Here is a 25887-nt window from a genome sequence, read left to right as displayed (position 1 = left end):
GCATATTCCTGACTGTTATTTAGGGCTGTGCTGTATCTGGGTGCTGCTTCTGGTAAGTTTGTTACTAACTTGGTAGGTTTCCCCGCCCCTTTGAGGGACTAAATAATTTTGTTTTGTTTTGTTTTTATATTCTAAATGGAGCTAATGTTTAAAATGAATGGAGTATTATAGTCTTAGCACTGGACGTACAGCCTACAAAGAGCCTTTGTGAGCTGACTTAGCATTGCTCTATAAGCATTCCGGCCAGAAACCAACAAAACAGCACAAGTTTAATACCAACCTTTTATTTCAAACACAGTCTTTTAAGGCATTTCTCATGTCTGAAATGTTGTTTGTTCTGGGTTATGCTTCTGTTCTACTTCTGCCGTTTGACCTAATCAAAAAAAATGGCATTATTATAAGGGGGCTGGAGAGATGGCTCAGTGGTTAAGAGCACTGGCTGCTCTTCCAGAGGTCCTGAGTTCAATTCCCAGCAACCACATGGTGGCTCACAACCATCTGTAATGAGATCTGGTGCCCTCCTCTGGCGTGTGAGCATACATGGAGGCAGAATGTTGTATACATAATAAATAAATCTTTTTTAAAAATTGCATTATTATAAGGAATATATGGTTTATTTTAGCAACCTCACTCATATAAGCAAAGCTAACTTATGCTGTGCACCCGCACTGCAAAGTAGGCCCCACTGAAGGTCGAGAATTTGTGTTAGAGTCTAGGTTGAGGACATTTCGATCTTCTAAACAGAACAAGAATACTTGGGATTTACTTCCCTATTCATGAACTAGACAGTATTTCATGGTACATGGCTGAAATTGATCCTACTGCATTGAATTGTGGAAAGCAACCTATTATTTCATCTTATCCTACCTATATGGGCTTCTTTTAGATCTTTTATTTTATTGTTTTTATTTTTCAAGACAGGGCTTCTCTGTGTGTCCCTGGCTGTCCTGAAACTCACTCTGTAGACCAGGCTGGCCTCAAACTCAGAGATTTGCCTGCCTCTGCCTCCTGAATACTGGGATTAAAGGTATGTACCACCACCCCTTGGCTTATTTTTTATCTGTGTGGGTGTTTGCCTGCATGTATGTTTGTGAACCATGTGGGCTTAGTGTCTGTGGAATAGGGAAGAGAGCCTCTAAAACTGAAGTTATACGCAGTTGTGAGCTGATGTATAGGTGTTAGAAACAGAACCCTGTATCCTTTGGAAGAGCAGCCAATGCTCTTAACTACTGTGCTATCTCTCCAGCACCCAACTTTAGACTTTTACCCTCAAATAACTTTTTTGGGCAGTGGATGTGGGGCTTCGTGACAGGGTTTCTCTGTGTAGCCCTAGTTGTCCTGGAATTCTGTAAACCAGACTGGCCTTGAACTCACCTGCCTGCCTCTAGCTGCCTTTGTCTCCCAAGGGCTAGGATTAAAGGCGTGTGTCACCATCTCCTGGCAATACACATGAAATTTAAAGGGGGGGGGGGGCATGGAGAAGTAGTGCTAGCCACTTAATGTAATCTCCCTGTATGATTTGATTGGTTTTGGTTTGTGTGTGTGTGACAGGTTCTGGTGGGCTCTGGCCCTAGCCTGCCTGAAACTTGTGAGAATCTAGGGTTACAGGTTTGTGTCATCATGTGTTTTGTCTTGTTTCATTGAGATAGGATCTCATACTGTGGTACATACTGGCCTAGAATTCATTGTGAATCTCATGGCAATCCCACTGCCACAGCTTTTCAAATACTGGGATTGCAGGTAAGTCAGGATGTCTACATCTATATACTTCCTCTTGAGATAGAAAAACTAAATTAATGACAATCCCCCAAGGCAAAAGAAAAACATTTAAGGATGAAATGAAAATTAAGATGGGGGTGTTATACAAATATGCTCAAATGCAAAAGCTTAAATTACCTAAAGAAACGTTGAAGGAGAGAAACCAAGAGCGAGATGAGTCAGCGATTGAGAGCACCAGCTGCTCTTGCAGAACACCAAGCTTAATTCCCAACATAGTGGCTCTCAGCCATTTGTAACTCCAGTTCCAGGGGATGTAACACTCTTCCGGCCTCCATAGGCACTCTGCACAGGTGAAGTACAGACATACATGCAGGCAAAAGATCCATACACCTACAATCTTTTCTAATTAAAGAAAAAATTAGAAGGGGATACTTAAGTGGAGATGATAATTTTTTTTTCTTTTATAGCTGTAAAAAATTTAAACAATTTTGAGCTGAAAAGGAAAGCAGAATTGGGGTAAGGAATAAGTAAGCTCTGTTTTAGGGAGTGGCCATGGGATATATAATCCAAATGGTTCTTGTCCTGATGGCTTCAACTCAATCAGGACATATTGGTAACTTTCAAGGACAAATTGCCCTTCACTCTAACAAGTAATATGATAATGGGTGAGATTAATAGGGTGTGCTAATGCTGGATTGGGAAGCAAGGACAGAGTGTATTTCTCAGGTAAAAGGTAGGTAGGTACTTAATATCCTCTCAGGGCATCTGGAACTTGATATGATGCCGTGGTTCAGGGGCTGAACCTCAGCTTTGTAGTTTAGAAATTTGAGTTAGTAAACATACAGCCCAGTAGACTCTAAGAATTAGAATTATTCAAACCAGCCTTACAAATCACAATACCAATTTTCTTTTTTCTTGTCTGTTTGTTTGTCAAGACAGGGCTTCTTTGTGTACCCTTGGCTGTCCTAGAACTTGCTTTGTAGACCAGGCTGGCCCTGAACTCCCAGAGGTCCAAGTGCTGGGATTAAAGGCATGCGCCACCACCACCTGAGGTTGACTCAATTTTCTAATATTACAAAGAAAAATACATAGATTGAGATTGTTTCTTTCAAAAGTCTTCAAGAAATAATCTGTATTTAATTTGGGGAAAGAAACGTGTGTTGCCAAAAAGTCAGCACACTCTGTACTGTAAGGCCAGTTGTATCTGGGTGCTGCTTTTGAATTTGTTGTGACTTGTTCTGTGACATTATCTGAGTCAGTTTACTTCTGCTTGCCTGTGTGTGCATCATAGGAGTGGTTTGGGCTTGAATACTTTGTAGGATCCTTCTGTGATCTGATTATTCTTACAGAATATTCATAAGGCACTGTCATGCGGAACATTATGCTTTTGAGAGAAAGAGAATTGTCACTATATAGAGGGTATTTAAGGCTGAGTGACTAGATGACATCATTAGGGAGAGAGTGTGAAGAGAACACAAAAAGGAACCTAGGACCAGGCTTTGAATAACTCCAAGAAGTAGAAGCAAAAGGAGCTGTCAGTAACCAGAGGAGTAGGGAAGAGACCCGACCCTTCACCTGCACCCAGCTAGGTAAGAGGCTCAGTAAGGTGTGTGTTCTTGGCATTTGCCAGCACGGAGGTCATTAGTGCTCTTGATGAAAGACATTTCCTGATTCCCTGATCAGTGTAATCAGAAGGCTCCCAGCACTGATGCTGAGGAAGAGTGTGTGTAGACTGTCTGCATGCAACTGTGGAGAACTGTATCTGTGAAGCACGGGAATGGGGAGTACTGGATGATGTTTATCTGCCAGAGAGAATAAAGAAGCCCAGATTGACGGCACAGAGAGAACCGAATGAGCAAAGTGAGCTAGGTCCCTGGAAATGTGAAAGAGGGCTAGTGTGGGATGTGTGTGATGACAGGGTCTGCTCCTGTGTGGGAGTGTGTCTTAATAGGACAGAAGACTCTCAAGGGCTGAGACTGTGGCTCACTGGACAGCCACTTACATGCATGATGTCCAAGATCATCCCCAGTAGTACCAAAAAGAAAAAAGAAAGAAACTATGTTGATAACTGGGAAAATGGATAAATATCAATTAAAGTTTGAGGTTTGGCATCTAAGATGATAACTGGCAGCCAATGAAGGCTTGATAGATCTTTATTGGGTAAGTGAATTTAAAGTGGCTGTACTGTTGTTTTTTATTTTCCTAGCTGTGTTCAGTTGTCTAGACACATCTCAAAATGCAGAATTAATTCCAGGGAAATAGAAGCTTTGCAGAGTTAGTCCTGCAGTTTTGTGACAAAAGAAAATATGTTTTAAATTAGGAATTAATTTCTGTTGAGATAAGATCTGGGTATGTAGTGGGGACTGTCTTCATTCTACTGCTTCAGCCACCAGGGGTTGGGATTACGGGTGTGTATCACCACAGCTAGCCTCTCCTAAATGGTCAAAATGCAAAAGGGTGTTCGGTTTACTTGTGGCACTGGCTAGCAAACCCAAGGCCTTGCATTGTGCATTACCATTGAGCTTAACACCCAAGAACTTCTGATGCTTTGATAACCTGATGTGCAAAACCCTTCTTTCTTAGTTTATTACCTTTAGGTTGTAATTTCTTCTTTTGGAAATAATAAACATTTTTAAAAACTTATTTTTAGGGGCTGGAGAGATGGCTCAGCGGTTAAGAGCATTGCCTGCTCTTCCAAAGGTCCTGAGTTCAATTCCCAGCAACCACATGGTGGCTTACAACAATCTGTAATGAGGTCTGGTGCCCTCTTCTGGCCTTCAGGCATAAAAACTTATTTTTAAAACGGAATTTGTTTTGTTTGTGAAGAAGTACACCACACCAACTAAACAAAAAACTGTTTTCCCTCAGTTATTTCTAACAAATAAAATTCCAAATTTTAAGTTTGATAAAGAGCATTTTTGAGAAAGAAATGTCAATATGTTATTTTTAGCATATTGTATAAGAACAGATTATTTGCTTAAATAAAAAATCCTGTTACAAATGGACCCAAGTTGTTTTGTCCTTTCAAGATGACACTAAGGGAAAGAATAAATAGGGGAAATGAGTTCAGTTAGCAGAATGATTTTGTAGGTGGGTAGAAAGTTTCCTTCATAATGTCAGCTCTTTTGTGCCCTCCTTTCTGTGTGCATGTGTTTGCATGCACATGTGTGGAGCATGGCTTCTACTTTATCTCTTATGAGTGAATAAATTAGATTATTTGTGTATATCCCCCCCACTTTAAGATAAACTTTCATGTAGCCCATATTGGCTTTGAACTTCTAATATATTTTAAACATGAAAATTTTATCTTTTGTGCACACTCCCATTTGAATCAGTGTTTTCTACATAAAGCTGACCTGTGGTCTTGGACCTGTGATATGTGTGTGGACACAGTGAATTAATTAATTAATTAATTTATTTATTTATTTATTTATTTTTGGTTTTTTGAAACAGGGTTTCTCTGTGTAACAGTCCTGGCTGTCCTGGAACTCACTCTGTAGATTAGGGTGTCTTCGAACTCACAGAGATCCACCTGTTTCTGCCTCCCAAGTACTGAGATTAAAGGCATGTGCCACCACCTCCAGGCCCCCAAATTTCATTCTGGAAAACACATCACTGGAGTAACTATTTAGAAAAGGTTTACAACCCCAAGATTTTATATGGAATTATATAAATTATTTATACAACTCTTGGTTATAAAAGGAAAACAGTGTGAGCACATCATCCAGTTACCATGTAGAATGGATGGCATTTTGCTCCTGTATTCAGTTTTAGTCTCAGCTGCACAGCAGACAACTCTAACGCATTCCTGGGATTTGTTTTCTGTATTAGCTCCTCCAGAGTTACTGATCTATGAAATGGCAGAGAATGGAAAAAATTGTGACCAGAGACGTGTAGCAATGAGTAAGGAGCAACATAATGGGAGTTTCCCAGGTAAGGAATCTACGGTAGCTGTAACATCAAACTGCCTGGGTATTTGTTGACTGTCATTCTTCTGGGGCTTTACATGCATTTCCTCACTGAATCCTTTCACTGGCCAAGTAGTTTATCTTTACATTTGAGATGCTACAGGCACTCAATGAGGCAGCACTCGGGAGGCAGAGGCAGATGTATATCTGTGAGTCTGAGGCTACCCTGGTCTACATAGTGAATTTTAGGACAGCCAGGGCTATATAGTGAAACTCTCTCAAAACATATTGCAGCAGAAATACCTAGCCAACATGATTCATTCTGCTGGATTCTTTTTTTTTTCTTTTTTTTGGTGGGGAGGAGGGTACATAGGAGATTTTTGGTTGATTGGGTATTTTTATTTTTCTGTTTGTTTGCTTTTTGGAGACAAGGCTTCAGGGTTTATCTCTGTAGCCATGACTGTCCTAGAACTTACTTTGTGGACCAGGCTGGCCTCAAACTCACAGATCCACCTGCCTCTGCCTACCAAGTGTGTGGATTAAAGATGAGCACACAACTCACCTGGCTACGAATAGGATTATATGTTTTGTTTTATATTTGCACCGTTTATTGTTACCTCAGTAACAGTGATGGGAAAAATAACAGCCCTGGGGGCACTGATATAGTTCAGCGGTAGAGGGGCATACGCAGGATGTGTGAAGTCCTGGATTTGGTCCTCTGCACTAAACATGAGTGGCAACCATGGCAGTTAGTTCATGAGTTTGGACCAGTTGCCATGCCTCGGGATCCTAGGACTTGCTGTAAGTGGTTACCTGGGAGATGGGTGAAACTTTTCTCATCCATCCATGCATTGTGCTGTCTCTCTCCATGATAGCTAAGAATACGTTGCAAAGTTGCCACTGATGGAAAGAGGTAGGCATGGACAGACATGTGAAAAGCCATTGAGGATTCAGTATGTACCATAGTCCTTGGCTTCTTGTTAGAGATTTAGATAACTTGTTATAATTTTGTTCCTCTCAGGTTAGTACTTTGGACTCCTTCATTTTGCCCGGTCTCGATGTTAAACCTCCTTTCTATTTCAAGATTTTCTTATGCAGTCTTAGAGATATAAGATGGGAAGGTGTGTTATTTTTATTCTTTGAAAATATGGACCAGATGGTAGGAATTCTGTTTTAACTTCCATGCTGTTGTTTTTCAGACCCCTCTTCAGTACATGAAAAGAAGAGAAGGGATCGGGAAGAAAGACAGAACATTGTCCTGTGGAGACAGCCACTCACTACCTTGCAGTATTTTTCTCTGGAAACTCTTGTAGTTTTGAAGGAATGGACCTCAAAGTAAAGAGTTTGCTACTTTTTATATAAATCGTATTTACTAATTTTAGAAGTCCTCAGCCATCTCCTACTCCCTGCCATCTGTTTCACCAAAATGGATTCATTAAATTTAGAATGTTATCATAGGAACATTTGTTTTCCTTCCTATAGTTTAAAAAGAATTCGACCAGGGATGGGGATGTAGCTCATTAAGAGTACTTGTCTCCCACACACAAAGCCAACACCAAGCAACACCAGGTTTTCAAGGTCATCCTTTGTTATATAGTTCAAGATCAGCCTGGGTTAGATAAAGACTGTCACCCCACTATCTCCCTGTCCCTAAAGGGAGAGCCATAGATTGGGATGTTTGGTTTGAAGAAAAATGACGGAGGAAGCAACATTTACTCGACAGGTTATTACAGTTGACTCCTGTTTCATTTTGGGCCTTCCAAGGGAAAAGATTAAAAAGATAGTGGGGTTTTTTTCTCCTGATTTTATCTTGAAATGGAATGAGGCTTGTATGCAGTAGATACACTAAGCCTGCAGCAGGTTCAACATGCATGTGGTGCTTACTGACAGCCAGTGAAAAAGAACTCTACCATAAAGTGTGTCCTGTCTGTGTTCCTGCCTGTTTGAAATATCTAAGAGAGCAAGTTGAACTTTCATGCCCTATTTTATTTTTTTTAAAAAAATTATTTATTTATTTAATTTCATGTGCATTAGTGTTTTGCCTGCATGTATGTCTGTGTGCGGGTGTCAGAGCCCTTGAACTGGAGTTACAGAGAGTTAGTTGGTTGTTGGGAACTGAACCTGGGTTCTCTGGAAGAGCAATAGTGCTCTTAGCCACTGAGCCATCTCTCTAGCCTCCCTACTATTTTCTTGTTCTTCTAAATTATTTATACTATTATCTTACATTTTTGTTGTACTTAAAACTTATAAAACATTTTGTGACAATTTTTAGCTCATTTGATCCTGTAGGAGGTCCATGAAGAAGGAAAAGCAAATATATAATTATTACCATTTTAATAGCAAAAAACAAAATCGGAAAGTTTAAATGTCCTGCTAAAAAAGCAGCACTAAGTGGCCAACCCAGCCCCTAGGCTTTAAATCCCGGGAAGCCCATGCTCTTCCTGTTGCGCTCTAATACCTCTCCACATTAACATGAGATGCGAGCAGCAGGCTTTGGGCACAGGGAGGGCTGTGGTAAGGCTGTGTGATAATTCGGGTTCTGGGCCCATGTACTTTGGCTGATTCCTTTTTACATCCCAAAGGGTGTTTCTGCAAATTGCAAGATTAATGTAAGATGTTTTTATTTGTTTTTAAGGTTATGGCATCGTCAAAGCATTGTGTTGACTTCTTTACTGCTGCTTGCTGTGCTTATAGCTACGTATTATGTGGAAGGAGCCCACCAACAGGTAAGATCCTGTGATCACATGACATTTCAGAGTGGGACTAATATAAGTTTCATTAGAATTTATGCCCTTTATACTTATAAATAAACTTTTGTATCTTTAATTTTATCTGATGACTTGGTATCTTAACATCTTATTCCATACACTAAAAATACCCAAGCACTGTTTCATACCTGCTCAACATTATTTTAATATTAAGGATTCCTCTTTGCTTTAAAAGATTTAAAGTATTCAGTCAAAACGGTATGAATCCTAACTTTACAAATCCTTTCATCTCTCACAAAGCCTTCATAATGTCTATAGTGTGCTTTTATGAGCCAGCCAATAGATTGCATCCTAGATTGAGAGTTAGATTTTGTTTCTATGGAAGGTTGTTTCATTTCCCTGTAGTCTATAGTCATGTACTAATTGGAAAATAACAGGTTAACATTTTGTTAGCACCTTTCATTAAAATGGCAAAATGTTAATCTATTCTAATAGGAAATGTTTCTAAAAAGCTATCATTTTTAAGTAATTTTTTGTTTGTTTGGTTGGTTTCTCTGTGTAGCCCTGGCTGTTCTGAAATTTACTTTGTAGACCAAACTGGCGTCAAACTAACTCACTGAGATTCGCCTGACTCTGCCTCCCAAGTGCTGAGAATAGAGGCGTGCGCCACCACCGCCCAGCTAAAGCAATTTAATGTCGGGGAAGGTATTTTTTATTATTATAGTTGTGAACGCATTTCCTATAGATAATCTTTATATGTTGATAAGAATTTGCAGTCAAGCTAACCATGGTGGAACATGCCACTAAGTCCAACAGAAGCGGGAAGATCACCATGAGTTTGAAGCTAGCCCATATTATAGAGTGCCAGGCTAGCCAGGGATACATAGTGAAATTCTGTCTCTTAAATAAATAAATAAACAAGCAAGCCAAGCAGACAAAACACTTTGTAATCAACTCCCTGACTTTTATTTTTAACTAACACTTAGAAATTTGTCTAGAAATAAATCAACTCTTTCAAGGCATCTTTCTTACGCTGTACTTTATTTTTGTCCATATTTAAAAATTATTTTAAAAACCTGGTGTTAAACATTTGCTTGAATAATCAAGAATGTATTCTGTTTACAAAATGTGTGATTTCTCCCACCCCACACACTCCACACTCTACATTTTGAGACAGGATTTCTACATAGCCCTTCCTGGCTGGAACTCACTATGTAGACCAGGCTGGCCTGGAACTCATAGAGATCCCCCTGCCTCTGCCTCCCGAGCACTGGGATTAAAGGCGTGCACCGTCACACTTAGCTCATTGCCTCCTTCCTTCCTTCCTTCCTTCCTTCCTTCCTTCCTTCCTTCCTTCCTTCCTTCCTTCCTTTCCATTGCCTCCTTTCTCTTTCTTTCTTTCTTTCTTTCTTTCTTTCTTTCTTTCTTTCTTTCTTTCTTTCTTTCTTTCTTTCTTTCTTTCAAGATTTATTTGTTTATTATGTACATGGTGTTCTATCTGCATGACAGAAGAGGGCACCAAATCTCATTACAGATGGTTGTGAGCCACCATGTAGTTGCTGGGAATTTAACTCATGACCTCTAGAAGAACAGCCAGTGTTCTTAACCTCTGAGCCATCTCTCCAGCCCTCCGCCTTTCTTTACCATTGTGTTTTGTGTATTCCTAAAGTTTTCTCTTCACAGATATTATATAATTGTCCCTTTAACACTGTCTTATGTTTTCTTAAAGTTTGTAATTTTTAAGTCACTTTAAAGTATTTATTCTTAGCATCAGTATACTAGGCTGGGCATGGTAGCATATATGTATAATCACACCATTCAGCAAGTAGAAGCAGGAGGATCAACTGAAGTTCAAGGTTAGCCTGGTATATGTAAAAAAAATACCAGGCCAGGGCTGGAGAGATGGCTCAGAGGTTAAGAGCACTGACTGCTCTTCCAAAAGACCCGGGTTCAATTCCCAGCACCCACATGGCAGCTCACAACTGTCTACAACTCCAGGATCTAACACCTTCACACAGAATATACATGCAGGCAAAACACTGATACGAATAATAAATAATTAAAAAAAAAATACCAGGACAGGCTGGACTACAGTATGAGATCCTGTCTCAAGAAGTGACAAAAAAAAAAAAAAAAAAAGATTACCTTAATATATAGTTTGTTTTTTGTTTTTCCCTTATGTCAGCTTACTCTGCTTGAATGAGTTGGGATTTTGGTTTGGTTTGGGGCGTTTTGATTTGTGTCCTCTCTGCTATATAGTACACTAACAGTGTGAGACCTCGTCAAGGAATTCTTTGTCTTAATGTTTTTCAGCTCCTCCAAGCTTTGTTGAACTGACTGGTCAATGGGTGGTGGTTACTGTAGCGTGTTTCTGGGCAGAGTGTTCAGGTTTATCTCCTGTCCCTTTTCTTTCCAGTATGTGCAGCGGATAGAGAAGCAGTTTCTGTTGTATGCCTACTGGATAGGCTTGGGGATTCTGTCCTCGGTTGGGCTTGGAACAGGATTGCACACCTTTCTGCTTTATCTGGTAAGAATGACTTTCTTTCAATGAGCAAGAACAAAGGAGATTCTTCTGTCTTTATGGGTGCTTTCTCTTCAGAAGCTGCAGTCCTAAAATCTGTTTAATTGCTTCAGTGTTTGGTAAGTGTTGTGATCCTAAAACCAGTACCTGAAATTCAGCTGCTTGTCACACTCTGCGGTTCCTTTGGAGCTGAAAAATTAAAAGAGAAAAGGGGAGAAACAGTTAAGCAGATATGGTTGTTTGCTTAAATTAGTTCAACCAGAAAACTTTCAGTTTTAGATTCTGAAGTAATAGTTAGTTCACCTATATAACTGTTGTTTTCATATAAATTTGGGGAGATAATTCAGTGGGTAAAGACCTGAGTTTGAATTCCCAGACTGCATGAAAAGCTAGATGGGGTAGTATTGTGATCTCAGTGTTTCTATGGGGCAATAGGGATAGAGGCAGGAGAATTCCCAGAAGTTCATGGGCCAGATAGTGTGTATCAGAAAATAATAGACTTTGTCTCAAACAAAGTGAAATTTGAGGATCAATACCTGATTTTTTCCTCTGATCTTTGCATGGGCACCATAGCACTCATGCACACACACCTTCCAAAGACATACCCATTTCTTTATTTCTTTGTTTTTCCGTGTAGCCCTGGAACTCACTCTGTAGACCAGGCTGGCCTCAAACTCAAAGAGATCTGCCTTCATCTGCCTCTGCTGGGATCAAAGGTGTGTACCACCATGCCCAGCTGCCTAGATTTTATTTAAAAAATAAATTTGAAGCAAGGAAATTTATTTCTTATTATGTATGTATTAAAAACATGAATAGGGCTGGAGAGATGGCTCAATGGTTAAGAGCATTGCCTGCTCTTCCAAAGGTCCTGAGTTCAATTCCCGGCAACCACATGGTGGCTCACAACCATCTGTAAAGAGGTCTGGTGCCCTCTTCTGGCCTGTAGACATGCACACAGAATATTGTATTCATAATAAATAAATAAATATTTTTTAAAAAAATGAATAAATTGTAAAATGTCTTTATATGAGGACATTATTGTTTCATCTCCTCTGATCTAAGTATTTAGGAAAAGATCTAGAAGCATGCAAACATACAAAGCCACCCCGATGTCTCATTTCAAGCCTGAGATCCTAGTTCTTCCCTAGACCAGATGGTTGAAAGAGAGAACTGACTCTTCCCTCAAGTTACTCTCTGACCTCCACACAGGTGCCATAGCGCACAGACCCATTCCCACAGACCCACATAATAATAATAATAAAGTAACAGTGGCCTGGAGGGATGACTCAGCCATTAAAGGCTAGGCTCACAACCAAAAATATGAGAGTTCCGTTCCCAGCACCCACAGCTGTCCCTCCAGGATTAAAAAAAAAAAAGTAACCATGAAGTGTACTACAGAATTAATGTTTTTTTTTTTTTTTTTTTTTTTTTTTTGGTTTGGTTTTTCGAGACAGGGTTTCTCTGTGGTTTTGGAGCCTGTCCTGGAACTAGCTCTTGTAGACCAGGCTGGCCTCGAACTCACAAAGATCCTCCTGCCTCTGCCTCCCAAGTGCTGGGATTAAAGGCGTGCGCCACCACCGCCCGGCCTTACAGAATTAATGTAAAAGAAAAGTAAAATCTTTGTTTTCAGCACTTCTACCCTTGATCAGTGTGCCAGTTTAATGGAATGTGGTTAGAATTTCCTCAGCTTTAATTTTTAATGTATATTAGTGTTTTGGCTGCGTGTGTATGTCTGGTGCCTGTGGAGGAACTGAGTTACACATGATTGTGAGCTATCGTGTGGATGTTAAGAACTGAACCTGGGTCCTCTGCAAGAGCAGCACTTGCTCTTAACCACTGAGCCATCTCCCCAGCCCCTCGTTTTATCAAGTTTGGTGGTTGGGTGGTTGGTTTTTCAAGACAAGGTGTCTTTTGTAGCCTTGGCTGTCGTGGAACTCACCACTGCTGGGCAGATTTTTTTTAATTTGCTATTTCCTTTCTGAGTTGTAACAGACTTTTATCCTTAATTGCAGGGGATCTCTGTGACCACCATGGCCAACAGTGTCCATCCACATGAGATAAGGCAGTTTTGTTTAACACAATTTAGTAGCTGGTGTTCATTCAAACTTCTTTTAGGCATATTTAAGCACAGCACAATTTGTTGAAATAATATTCCTGGTGATAATTATTTCAATCCCATGTTGAAACTATGTAAAGTACATGTGACATCTTCTATAAAGATAGGTGCTATAGATTGATTGGGGAAAACAATCTTATGATAAGGGTCTGGGGAGGATCTGGTGTGGCCTGGGCCACACAGTGCAAAAGTCACCAGACTGTTAACCACCTCTACTCTGAAAACAGGTTGTAATCTTTGTCTGCATGTTTAACATTCTTAGTTTCTTTAGTGCTTGTCTGTGATCACAAGGTCCTCTGAGCCTTCTAAAAATCTTTAAAAATCTTCATTTGAGGGGCTGGAGAGATGGCTCAGTGGTTAAGAGCATTGCCTGCTCTTCCAAAGGTCCTGAGTTCAATTCCCAGCAACCACATGGTGGCTCACAACCATCTGTAAAGAGGTCTGGCGCCCTCTTCTGGCCTTCAGGCATACAGACAGAATATTGTATACATAATAAATAAATAAATAAATAAATATTTAAAAAAAATAATAAAAATCTTCATTTGAGCTGGGCAGTGGTGGCGCACGCCTTTAATCCGAGCACTAAGGAGGCAGAGGCAGGCGGATCTCTGTGAGTTTGAGGCCAGCCTGGTCTACAGAGCGAGTTCCAGGACAGGCTCCAGAGAAACCTGTCTCAAAAATACAAAAGAGGGCTGGAGAGATGGCTCAGTGGTTAAGAGCACTGGCTGCTCTTCCAGAGGTCCTGAGTTCAATTCCCATCAACCACATGGTGGCTCACAACCATCTGTACTGAGATCTAGCACCCTCCTCTGGCTTGTGGGCATACATCAAGGCAGAATGTTGTATACGTAATAAATAAATAAATCTTAAAAAAAAATACAAAAAAAAAAGAATCTCCATTTGTTGTTTGGTTGGTTTTTGTTTTTTTGTTTGGTTGTTTCTTTTTGCTTTTGGAGATAGGGTCTAACTGTGTAGCCCTGACTGTCCTAGAACTCAGGCATAGACCAGGCTGACCTTGAACCCACAGAAATTATCCTGCCTCCACCTTAAAGACAGTCACCACCTTGCTGGGCCTATTTATTTTATTTTATCTATGGAATTTAATTGTGTTTGGGAAGGTCCTGATTACATATCTTTCTTTTATAAGCCTTTTCTTAGCCCTCACCTAGAAGTGATGGCATTGGCTTTCTGCGTCCTGTCTTTTGTGCTGGTGAAGTAGACTCCTCTATCTCATACTCATGCAACCCTGGTGGGAAAGTAGCCTTCTGTGCAGACTTTGTAGTAAAATAAATGATTAAGAATCCAGTTTTAAAGACTAAAGATTAAATTCATTCTTTGTCATAATCCCACCTACTAAAGGTCATGGCTTGAAAGTAATATGAAAATGCTTTGTACTTCATATCCACTGTTTTCCACAGTGAAAGTTGCCTTTTGGGGGTTATACTTTGTTAATTATGATCAAATTTATACTAAATGGTCACTTAAAAGACTAAAAAGTCACATTTTTCAGTTAATGAATAATTTCCTTATTTTAATTTTAATTGAAAGGTTTTTACTTGAAATTGGGGTGTATTGGAACCCTCATCATTCTTTAAGCACTGTTGCTGTTTATGTAAGTGGTCACAAAACAGAGGGTCATTAAGGGAAAGCAAATGAATATCCTCGGTGTGGCTCCGTGCTTAGTAGGAGCACTATGTTAGGTCGCCCGTTCTCTGTATTTTATCACCAGTGATTTAGCTTACTAATTTCCTAAACACTGTGCTTTGTGTGTCTAGGAGGATAAGCTGTTGCTTTGTTTTGTTTTTCTTTTCTTGGTGAGAAAAGCCCACAATCGTCACATGCTGCTAAGACTGTCGTCATAAGTGTTCTGGAAGAATTCTTCCAGGGGCCTGGGGAAATGGCGCAGCAGTTAATATCACTGTGCGCTTGCAGAGGGCCTGGGTTACATGGTGGCTCACAACCATCTATAATTCCAGTTCCAGGGAGTAGAATGCCCTCTGCTGGCTCCCACAGGCATCAGTCTCTCATACACATAAAAAACATCTATCCATGTAAAATAAAATAAATCTTAAGATCTTTTTAAAAAGAGAAGAAAACCATTCTTCTAGAATTTTTTCGTCTGAGTGCATCGATATGGTCGCCATTAGGTGGCGTCACTAACACAGTCATGTAGTGTATATTTGCCAGTAGAGCAACCTTACCCAAAGTCCAAGCCATCAAGTGATTCTCTTAGCTTGGAGACATGATTTGTTGTTTTTCTATATTTATGTCTGTACATTTTGCTTACATAAGACTAGTGGATGGGGCAGTGTGTAAGGCTAATTCCAGGGAATCCAGTGCCTCTTCTGGCCTGACTACCGGGCAAGCACATGTTATAGACATGCATGCAAGCAAGACACGAATACATACAGAATAAATCTAAACAGCTTTTTAAAGGGTCAGTGAATGCATGAGAGTTAAAAATGTTAATTTTTCCTAGTAGTTTTCCACAGTCCTCAACATAGTAATTATCAGCTAGCCTTTTTTCCCATTGGCTTGCATACTTATACGTATGAATTAGTTCACACACACACACACACACACACACACACACACACACATATATCCTGGGCTGGTCTTGAACTCACGGCATCCTTCCTATCACAGCTTCCCAAATACTGGGATTATAGGTATATACCACATCATCTGGATTTCCATCCATTAATAGTCAAGAGTATGCAGAAGTTCTGATTATGAGAAAAACAGGCAAATAGGTACGTCGGAACGTCTACTCCAGTAGTGATGGTACTTGACTCATATGATGGTTTTGGGGTTTAAATGACACAACATGTTTCTTTTCCAGCATGAAAAATTATTGCAACTATGTTAATTAATATCACTACGCTGCAGGGTTCTGGCTTTTGGTTTTCAGAGAGCGAGTATAGGCAAAGGAGGCATGCTGGAGAGCACTGAGGGCTTTGTGTGTCTCGGTGCCTGCGCAAAGGCCAGAGGACAACTTTCAGCCGTCACTTCTCTCATTTCGCCTTATTTTGAGGCAGGTTTTTTTTTTTTAATTTTTGTTTTTATTATTACTCTTGTTCTATTTTGGTTTGGTTTGCTTTTTAGTTTTTTGAGACAGAATTTCTCTGTTTAGCTCTGGCTGTCCTGGAACTCACTTTGTAGACCAGACTGGCCCCGAACTCACAGAGATCCATCTATCTGCCTCTGCTTCCCAAGTACTGGGACTAAAGGCGTGAGCCACCACAGCTGGCTGTGAGGCAGGGTTCTGTTGTTTCTGTGGCTTTGCTGCAAATTCTTCTTTCTCCACCTCCACCTTCCCTTCACCAGGGTCCACACCGCTGTCTTTGGCTTTTTACACAGATTCAGTGAACTAAACTCAAGTTTTCAGGCTTGTGCAGCAGGTGCTTTTGCCAACACTAAGCAATCTCTGGCTTCTCAATTTATTTTTTAAAGCAGGCAATCATTTTCAATTTTTGTGCTTTAGCAGTTCCTTTCCCTTCGAAGTACTAGGGATCAAACCAATGGCCTTGAAAGGATCTACTACTACAGATGATCTACTACTAACTACATCCGTAGTCCACCCTTACCTATTCTTTTTTTTAAATACGTATTTTATTTTATGTGCATTGGTGTTTTGCCTTCATGTTTGTGTAAGGGCATCAGATCCCTGGAACTGGAGTTACAGACAATTGTGAGCTGCCATGTGGGTACCAGGAATTGAACCTGGGTCCTCTGGAAGAGCAGCCGGTGTTCTTAACCACTGAGCCATCTCTCTAGCTCCCTTAGCTATTTTTAACAGCCTTGGCTGCTTAATGAATCTTTGTCTCTAAAAATAAAAATACATGCATGCTGAGTAATGGTGCATGCCTTTAATCCTGGCACTCTGGAGGCAGAGGTGAACAAGTCACTGAGTTCAAAGCCAGCCAGGACTATACAGAGAAACCCTGTCCTGGCAAGGGGGAGAAAAATAGAAAATTCAGAGAGAAGTGTCCAGCCAAGAACAGACTCCTGTGAACTTTCAAATTCTAAGAGCTCACATGTGGAAAGTAGTTTAAGTTCCAGTAATCTGACTTATTTCCTTAGAATTTCTTTTGTCCAGTCCAGCCACTCTTTTAAGCTAATGTATCTCAAACACATTCCTTCATATATAGGTAAATTATATTAATTAAATTATCAGACAAGGTGATTATGTAGTCTATTGTGTGCTGTTAAGGATTTATAAAGTCTTACATTTAAATAAGAAAACTGAGTATGGTAGCACATGCCTATAATCTCAGCACATTGGAGGCCCCTCAGCTACATGAGAAGTTCTAGAGTCCACTAACCTACATTGAGCCCCTATCTCAACAACAGCAAAAAGAAATAATTCCACTGGCTAAAATTTAATCTCATCTTGTGGGATGTATGGACAGTTTTTGACACAAGGTGGCACAATTTCCTGCAGAAAGACTTTACGCAGCCCAGTTCTGCACACTGCCTGTGAGACGTGGACCCTTACCTGAAGGGTCGCTAGCTTACAGACAGTGCTCTTTAACACAGTTCACTTCTGGCCTTCTTTAACATTTGGGGATCAAAGTAGGAAAAATTCTATGTGCCTGAAGCATTAGCATTCTCCCTTCCAAACGCAGTGTGGGAGGATGGGGTATATTATAAAATTGACCCAACTTTTATTAGAAATCATAATCATTAGGTGCTATCCTTTGAAAAGGTCTGCTTAAGAGACATAGTCTTAATATCATCATTTCAACAAAAACCTGTAACTCTGGTAGAAATTAAATTTAAAAAGACGTGAAATATTTGCTACTAGAAGCCTGTTTATGTTTAAATTTGAGTGGTTTTATTTTAAAATGGGGCAGAAACTGTACCTTTTAGAAGTCTGGCCTGTTGTTTTCTCTTGTATAGACATCGCTGTGAATGGCTGTGTATTTCCTTCACTGGCAGTGCCTACCAGTAGCCTTGGCTCCTTTAAAGCTGTGTTTCCTTAGGTACATTTGTGTCTGGAGCCTTTTGACTCTTAATTCCTTTTAGGTGGGCGAGGTATTCAAAACAGGGTTTCACCGGGTGATGGTGGCACACTCCTTTAATCCCAGCACTCGGGAGGCAGAGGCAGGCGGATCTCTGTGAGTTCGAGAACAGCCAGAGCTAGTTCCAGGACAGGCTCCAAAGCCACAGAGAAACCCTGTCTCGAAAAACCAAAAAAAAAAACCAAACAAACAAACAAAAAAACCAGGGTTTCTCTGTAGCTTCAGAACCTGTCCCGAAACTAGCTCTTGTAGATCAGGCTGGCCTCGAACTCACAGAGATCCGCCTGTCTCAGCCTCCCGAGTGCAGGAATTAAAGGCATGCGCCACCACCGTCCTGTGACTCTTGATTCCTTTTTGCTAAAAATCAGTATTTGGGAAAAATCACTGATATGGAGTAAAACCAAGTGGGGACGTAGTTTAATTTAGTGAATGCTCTTTTGTTAATTCTCTCAAAACTAAACCATTAGCTCTCTTCTTCACTTTCATTTTTGCTTCTGGTGATTACTGTAGAGTTTGGTCACCTGCTTATTCTTCAAAACAGATAAGAAATTCTCCCACATTGGATTCTGGGGTCACTTAATACTGACTTCTATAGGTATGGTGACTGGTCATGAACACTCTGAGTCAGAACTCTTTTTTTTTTTTTTAAATATTTATTTATTATGTATACAATATTCTGTCTGTGTGTATGCCTGAAGGCCAGAAGAGGGCGCCAGACCTCTTTACAGATGGTTGTGAGCCACCATGTGGTTGCTGGGAATTGAACTCAGGACCTTTGGAAGAGCAGTCAGTGCTCTTAACCACTGAGCCATCTCTCCAGCCCCAGAACTCTTCCTGGAAGATCAGCAGCCCCTTTTTAGAAAAAAAAAAAAAAAAAGCTATTTGCTTTTGTTTGATGAACGAGGGCACGATAGCTCTTCTCCCTGTCTTTCCCCAAGGAATGACTCATGTATTAATTCTCATAGCATCACCACATCAAAGGCGGATACCAAGGTCTCTAGGACATAGGGGTTTGTGCAGACTGGATAGCTTCCCGCTCTTAAGCCAATATTTATAACTGCGTACTTAAAAGAGTAGGTTATTAAACAGCTTGCACTAACTTTTTTTAATACCTCTACATAAATATGTAGTTCATTTATTCTGAATACTTAAGTCAACTTATGATCAAAACTTGCTGAGAAGAGGGATGAAGCTCAGCAACAGAGTATGTCGCAGCATGTCGCAGCATGTCGCAGCATGTCGCTAGTATGTCGCTAGTATGCTAGAGGGCCTGAGCTCAAACCCCAGCACCTCAACAAGAGAAACAAAACAGTTAAGTTTTGTTGTTACTTTCTTTTGTTTTTTGCCTGTTTGTTTATTTGTTTTGAGAAAGGGTCTCAGTATTTACCTCTAACTGGCCTGGAGCTCACCAGACTGCTCTCTGATGCTGGGATTAAAGGCGTGTGTCACCATGTCGGCCCTCTCAGGTTTAATGACAAATATTTGAGGTGATGTATCTGTTAAAAATCTTGAGTTTATCAATATATAATGTATAAATATACTAAAACATCATACTATAATTAATGCTATCCAATTATTTGTAAACCTTTAAAACCAATTTTAAGTTACTTGGTTTAATGAGACTGACCCTGCTGCCTGCTGCGCTGAGGAAGAGGCTATTGTGAGTTACATGAAGTCTGCTTTATATGTACTGATCCCTTACAATCAGATGGCTTCCAAAAGGTGTATGAGCTAATAATATAGTGTACACTTCTTTTGTTTTAGCTAGCAACTATGTACTTATACTTTTAAAATATAATTATATATTGTTGTCCTAGGTAGCACAACCGTTGTTACATTTTTTAAACATTTTGTTATATTAGGAAGATAAGACAGAATTCTAATTATACCTTGTTAAATTACTAACATATATAAAGACCTGGCACTCACATTAACTAATGCCTAGGTCATTGTGTTTAGAGATACCATACTGATTTTTTTTTTTTTTTTTTTTTGGTTTTTCGAGACAGGGTTTCTCTGTGGCTTTGGAGCCTGTCCTGGAACTAGCTCTGTAGACCAGGCTGGTCTCGAACTCACAGAGATCCGCCTGCCTCTGCCTCCCGAGTGCTGGGATTAAAGGCGTGCGCCACCATCTCCCGGCTACCATACTGATTTTATAGAGACCTGGGGTCTGGCTTGAAACTTGACCAAAAGAATCAGAATGGGTCTGGGGGCTGGAGAGATGACTCAGTGGTTAAGAGCACTAACTGTTCCTCCAGAGGCTCAGCACCCACATGGCAGCTAGCTCTCAATCCCCTGTAATCCCAGTCCCACGAGAGCTGAAACCCTCTTCTGACCTTTCTGGGCACAAGCATGCATGCAGGCAAAATACCCAAACAAATAAAATTAAAAAAGAAAAAAAGAGCAGGTCAGTTTTTGGCGTCTACTTGAAATTAGTTCTGCTTGGGTGGTGGTGGTGCACGCCTTTAATCCCAGCACTAGGGAGGCAGAGGCAGATGGATCCCTGTGAGTTTGAGGCCAGCCTGGTCTACAAGAGCTAGTTCCAGGATAGGCACCAAAGCTATAGAGAAACCCTGTCTCAAACAAAAAACAAACAAACAAAAAGAAAAAAAAGAAATTAGTTCTGTATTCTACCCTTGAATTACTTGCTGTAGAGCAATCATAACTTTTAAGTTGTTTTCTGACTGAATAGATGGTGATGAGAAAAGCAATGAATAGTTTTCATCTTTGGGGGAGTAGAGTTCCTGTGTAGAAAGGGCTTCTAAAGGCCCCTAAAAGTTGAACTTCAAAAAAGAAAGAAAAGCCTGCATGTCATCCAGACAACCATTTATCATCTTCTTGCACTTACTTATTTCCCAGATACCCCTGATGAAGCAGAGTCCGGGCCAGCGCCGTCCTTTTGTTCTTTAGTGAACCAGTGAGGCAGACACATGTTTTCCCAGTGAATCAGCACAGGACTCGATTTTATTACCTTTGCCCTGAGTTTTCCAGACAGACTAATTGGAAATTTTGCCTTTGGGATCTCACTTAACTTCTGTATGTAGATGATAGATTCAGCTATGATTGGCTTCACAGATGTTATGGAGCGACACCACTCTTTAGGAATGTTTTATCAGTTTTAAGACAGCCACCTTGAGTGTAAGACTGTCAGCTTGTCTTCTTAGGAGTACTTTCACACACATGCACACACAGTCATACAAAGAGGCTTGACTAAATTAGCTCCTACTTAACTAGTATAACCATTTTAAATTTCATTTTTTAAAAGATAGCCAGCCCTAAAAGTAAACACAAAGGTATCTCCAGCTCTCTGTGGTTTCCAGGGTTACATATTCTGTTTAATGAAACTTGGTAAGAATATGGCCTCCACACCAAAGGAGGGGTGTGATTGTAGTAAGTTATGACCTGCTCTGCTGTCCATACAAAGAACTCAGAAGTTTCAAAACCCAGAAAATGGAAGTTTGTTTGTTTGAAATAAAGTAGAAATACACATACTATTTCATAATTTTATAATTAGAGCATTTTTAACTTATTGAAGTATGAATATATTCATGCCTCCTTGTGAAAAACTTAATTTGTGTTGTGACAACAAAAGGTCTTTTTCTGGACTTATGTAGATATTTCATAGCTAGCAATGGACTTATGTAGATATTTCATAGCTAGCAATGGACTTGTGTAGATATTTCATAGCTAGCAATGGACTTATGTAGATATTTCATAGCTAGCAAGGCATAGCTTAAATTTTCTTTTACCACCAGATTACAGTAGTTCTGTTTGACATGATCTTAGAAATAATCACTTGTAAAGAAGTGTTTTTGAGCCATCTCGGTGTCACAGCTGGTAAAAGTGTACTGTACCACCAAGCCTGACAACCTGAGTTTCATCCTCATGGATGGCGCAAAGCACCACGCACAGCTTTCCTCTGGCCCCACCCCATTATACATCGAATTTTTAAAAATTTAAACTATTATTATTATTAGGTTTTTATTCTTTAGGATGTGGTGGAACCCATCCTAATCCCACTAGTGAATACGGGCTACACAATGAAAACATCTCTAAATAACAAAAATGAAGGCTTAAATTTCTTTTTTGAATTTAATTTAGAACAGTACCTAACTATTACTAAAGCCAGAGTATAAAGATCCCACAGAATTGTCTAAGTTGTAAGTTTTTTCTTTGTACTTTACTCTGGAAAGAATATAAATTATAGGAATGTAACTTTTTAAAATTTGTGTAAAAAGAATTGAGTCTGTGGCACATGCCTATAATCTTAGAAGTTGAGAGGCCGAGGAGGGCGAATCTGTCATTTGAGGTCAGCCTGAGCCATAGCTGCAAAAACAACTTCAAATACCTAAGACAGGGTTTCCTCTGTGAAATAGTTCTGGAAGTCCTGAACTCTGGAGACCAGGCTGGCCTTGAACTCAAAGAACTCTGCCTACCAAGCGCTGGGATTAAAGGCCTGCATACGCCATCACTGCCTGACAGAAATACCTTTTTTCACAAAGAAATATTTCCTGTTAGAAATCCTACCTTCCTATCTAAGTTTGGTGTATTCTCACCCCAACAGACTTGCCTGAGCAAGTTCTATGTGTATTATCCTGACCAAAGCAGAATTATTCCATTAATCAAACTTCGGGAAATATTGTGTAATAAATATAATTTATGAGACTAGATATGGAATTTCAAAATGAAGCAAATCCAGATGTCCAGTGTCACAAATAGCTAAACTTTCTTGTTGGATTAGAAAGATTATGCTGAATTTGGTAAAAACAAAATAAAACCTTAAAATCTTTTTGCCACTTTTCCCTAAAACTATTTCCTGTACTGACCTTGCTATATCATCTTTGTTGCTCAAATCTCCTGTGTCCATCTGAATTTTTATTCTACTTACCCTATCGATTAATGAAAGGTGGGTATCTTAGTTAGGGTTTCTCTTGCTATGATAAAACCCCATGGGGAGAGCTGGGTGGTGGTGGCACACGCCTTTAATCCCAGCACTCAGGAGGCATAGGCTGGTGGATCTCTGTGAGTTCGAGGCCAGCCTGGCCTACAAGAGCTAGTTCCAGGACAGCACAAAGGATACAGAGAAACCTTGTCTCAGAAAAAAATAAAAACCCTGAGAAGGGAAGGGTTTAGGGGTTTTGTTCAGTTTTCAATTCTAGTTTTTTGTGCTATAATTTCTAGCCTGGCTCACTTATTTCTTTGGTATAGCTAAAGTATGACTTTCCTGTAATACATTGGTGAGGCTTGCACTTTTTTAAATATTTTTTTAATTTCTTTTACATACAGACCACAGTTTCCCCTCCCTCAAGGTCTGCTGCACTTTTTAAAAATTATGCTTAAAAGATGGTTTGGCGTCCAGGGATTCTAGAAGGATAAGTAATAGAGCACCTGCATCGCATGAGTGAGACGCCGAGTTCAGTCCCAGCTCTACAGAGAGCATGAGTGACTTGAATATATATAAACTTCTGAAGACTTGTATTCAAAACACATTTGTTCTTGCTTGTTTGTTGTAAACTTCATTCCTGTTAGTTATGTTTGCAACGATTAAGTATAAAGTTGAGAAGAGTAAGGTTCGCTCTCAGTAAATGCCGTCTAACCTAAAATGTCGAGGTGTAGGCTACAAAAGACCTGTGAAAATGAACAAAGGAGAGGATAGAGTTGTTAGCCAAGCTGTAGCTTTCATTTTGTCCGGAAACCACCACATCTGCCTCTAAGCTGAGTAATAATGACTTAATAGAATGGCTATGGAAGTATGAACCACTGTTGAATGAATGAACAGAGGGTCTCACTGTGGGGCCCCAGCTGGTCTGAAACTCCTTAGGTAGACTGTGCCTGGCTAGGTTGTTGCAGAGCTTGCTAGGTAACTGGGAATAAACAAACCTCTTGTCCTTTGTCCTACACCTTCTGAGTGCTGGATTGCAGTCCTGTGAGTCACCACACCTGCTCCATGGTAGAGATGGAGCCCAGGGCTTTGTGCCTTCTAGGCAGGCCTTTAGCAACTTTGTATACCCTCAGCCTGGAACAGTCACTTTTAGGGAAAAGTCTGAAATTGGTGAGAATTTACTTCTTCTTCTTCTTCTTCTTCTTCTTCTTCTTCTTCTTCTTCTTCTTCTTCTTCTTCTTCTTCTTCTTCTTCTTCTTCTTCTTCCTTTTTTTTTTTTTTTTCCCTTTTTTGAGACAGGGTTTCTCTGTAGTTTTCTGAGCCTGTCCTGGAACTAGCTCTTATAGACCAGGTTGACCTCAAACTCACAAAGATCCGCCTCTGCCTCCCAAGTGTTGGGAAGCTGGACCACTTCCAAACCATTGGTGTCTTATTTTTTGATTTACACTTGCCCACCACCCCCTTAAAAAAAATAAAGTCCAGCTGTATTTGTAGCCAAAGGAAAAAGAACAGTCACCTCTTCATTTTCTTCCTTTTTAATTACTGCCATCATGTGTCTCTCGTGATTTCTCATGTTATAAGTGTTGTTTTTGACTGGGCAATGGTCGCGCATGCCTTTAATCCCAGCACTCAGGAGGCTGAGGCAGGCAGATAGATCTCTGTGAGCTCAAGGCCAGCCTGGTCTACAGAGTCAGTTCCAGTACAGCCAGGACTACACAGAGAAACACTGTCTCAAAAAAACAAAAAAACAAACAAAAAATTCTGTTTCTGAAACTAGATCTCACTATGTATCCTGGGCTGCCCAAGAATTCAGGGTGCAAGCTCTCTGCCTGGTTGTAGTTACTGTTTTTATAGTGGATTGGCTAGATGTCGTTGTGTTGTTACTCTGGAGTTAAGACTATCTAAACTTTTAATTCAAAATTTTGTTATGCTTGTTTTCTTTTTGATAGGATTAGAAAATAATCCTTTTTCTTCTGACTGTAGAATCTATTTTCTACATATAATGTTTTTTAAAAAAAAACAACAAAAACCCAAGTTTTTGTTTTCATGGTTAAGCATGATTTTTAAAAACCTAATTGAGGGTACCTAAGAGGACTTTTGGGATGTCGATATAATCTAAATATTGTATTGATATCTGAAATTGCCAAAGAATAAATAAATCTTTAAAAGAGAGGGGCAAAATAAAAATATTCTTTTTTAGCCATGGGTGGTGGCACAGGCCTTTAATCCCAGCACTTGGGAGACAGAGGCAGGTAAGTGTATCTGTGATTTTGAGTTTAGCCGGGGCTACATAATAAGATACACTGTCTTCAAAAAACCAAACAAAAAAATATATTGTCTTTAAAACCATCAACATTTTAAATTTTGAGTATTGTTATATAAGAATTTCCAAGAATTAAAATCCAAGAAAAGAATAAGAAGCAAAGACTAAAAAGTAAAAAGGTCAAGTAGATTTTTAAACATCTTTCTTAAAAACCAAAGTATAAAAAACAAACAAGTAAGTAAACATGGAAGGAGTGGTTGGAGAGGTATTTGAGAGTGTTTGCTGTGCTTCCAGAGTTTGGTTCCACGCACACGCATCAGGTGCCACACAGCTGTCTGGAACTGTGTGCAGTTCCAGAACAATCCCATGCCTCTGGCCTCTCTGGGCATCTGCATTCATGTGCTGATACTCACACACAAGTACGAATAATTAAAAGTAATAGAAATAAATCTTGGGGGCTGGAGAATGACTTAGCGGTTAGCAGCACTTGCTACTTTTGCAGAGGACCCAGATGTGTTTGACAGCACCCACATGGTACTTCACGACCATCCTTAACCTCAGTTCCAGGGGATCCATCTCCCTCTTCTGGCCTTCTCATGCACCAAACACATACTGGTGCATGCAGGCAAAATACTCGTGTATATAAAAAAAAAATTTTGTTATCTTTGTAATAAGTAGGACTTCTGTGATAACTTATTTTTTCTTAAGAACTTTAGTTTGTTTACAAGCGCACGTATCCGTGTGCA

General features: G+C 39.9%; 1 protein-coding gene across 1 annotated transcript in view; it reads left to right on the top strand.

The window, feature by feature from the left end:
* Positions 1–25887, top strand: part of Vmp1 (vacuole membrane protein 1) — a 101051-nt gene that overhangs the window by 10121 nt on the left and 65043 nt on the right. The window contains exons 2-5 of the mRNA XM_057775544.1: positions 5551–5652; positions 6827–6962; positions 8263–8353; positions 10752–10862. Of these exons, the coding sequence (XP_057631527.1) occupies positions 5577–5652; positions 6827–6962; positions 8263–8353; positions 10752–10862 (414 nt within the window). The 5' untranslated portion in view covers positions 5551–5576. The remainder of the gene's footprint in view (positions 1–5550; positions 5653–6826; positions 6963–8262; positions 8354–10751; positions 10863–25887) is intronic.

Source organism: Chionomys nivalis, chromosome 7, assembly GCF_950005125.1.
Source record: "Chionomys nivalis chromosome 7, mChiNiv1.1, whole genome shotgun sequence".
NCBI lineage: Eukaryota > Metazoa > Chordata > Mammalia > Rodentia > Cricetidae > Chionomys > Chionomys nivalis.
This window is presented reverse-complemented; position numbering and strand designations above follow the sequence as displayed.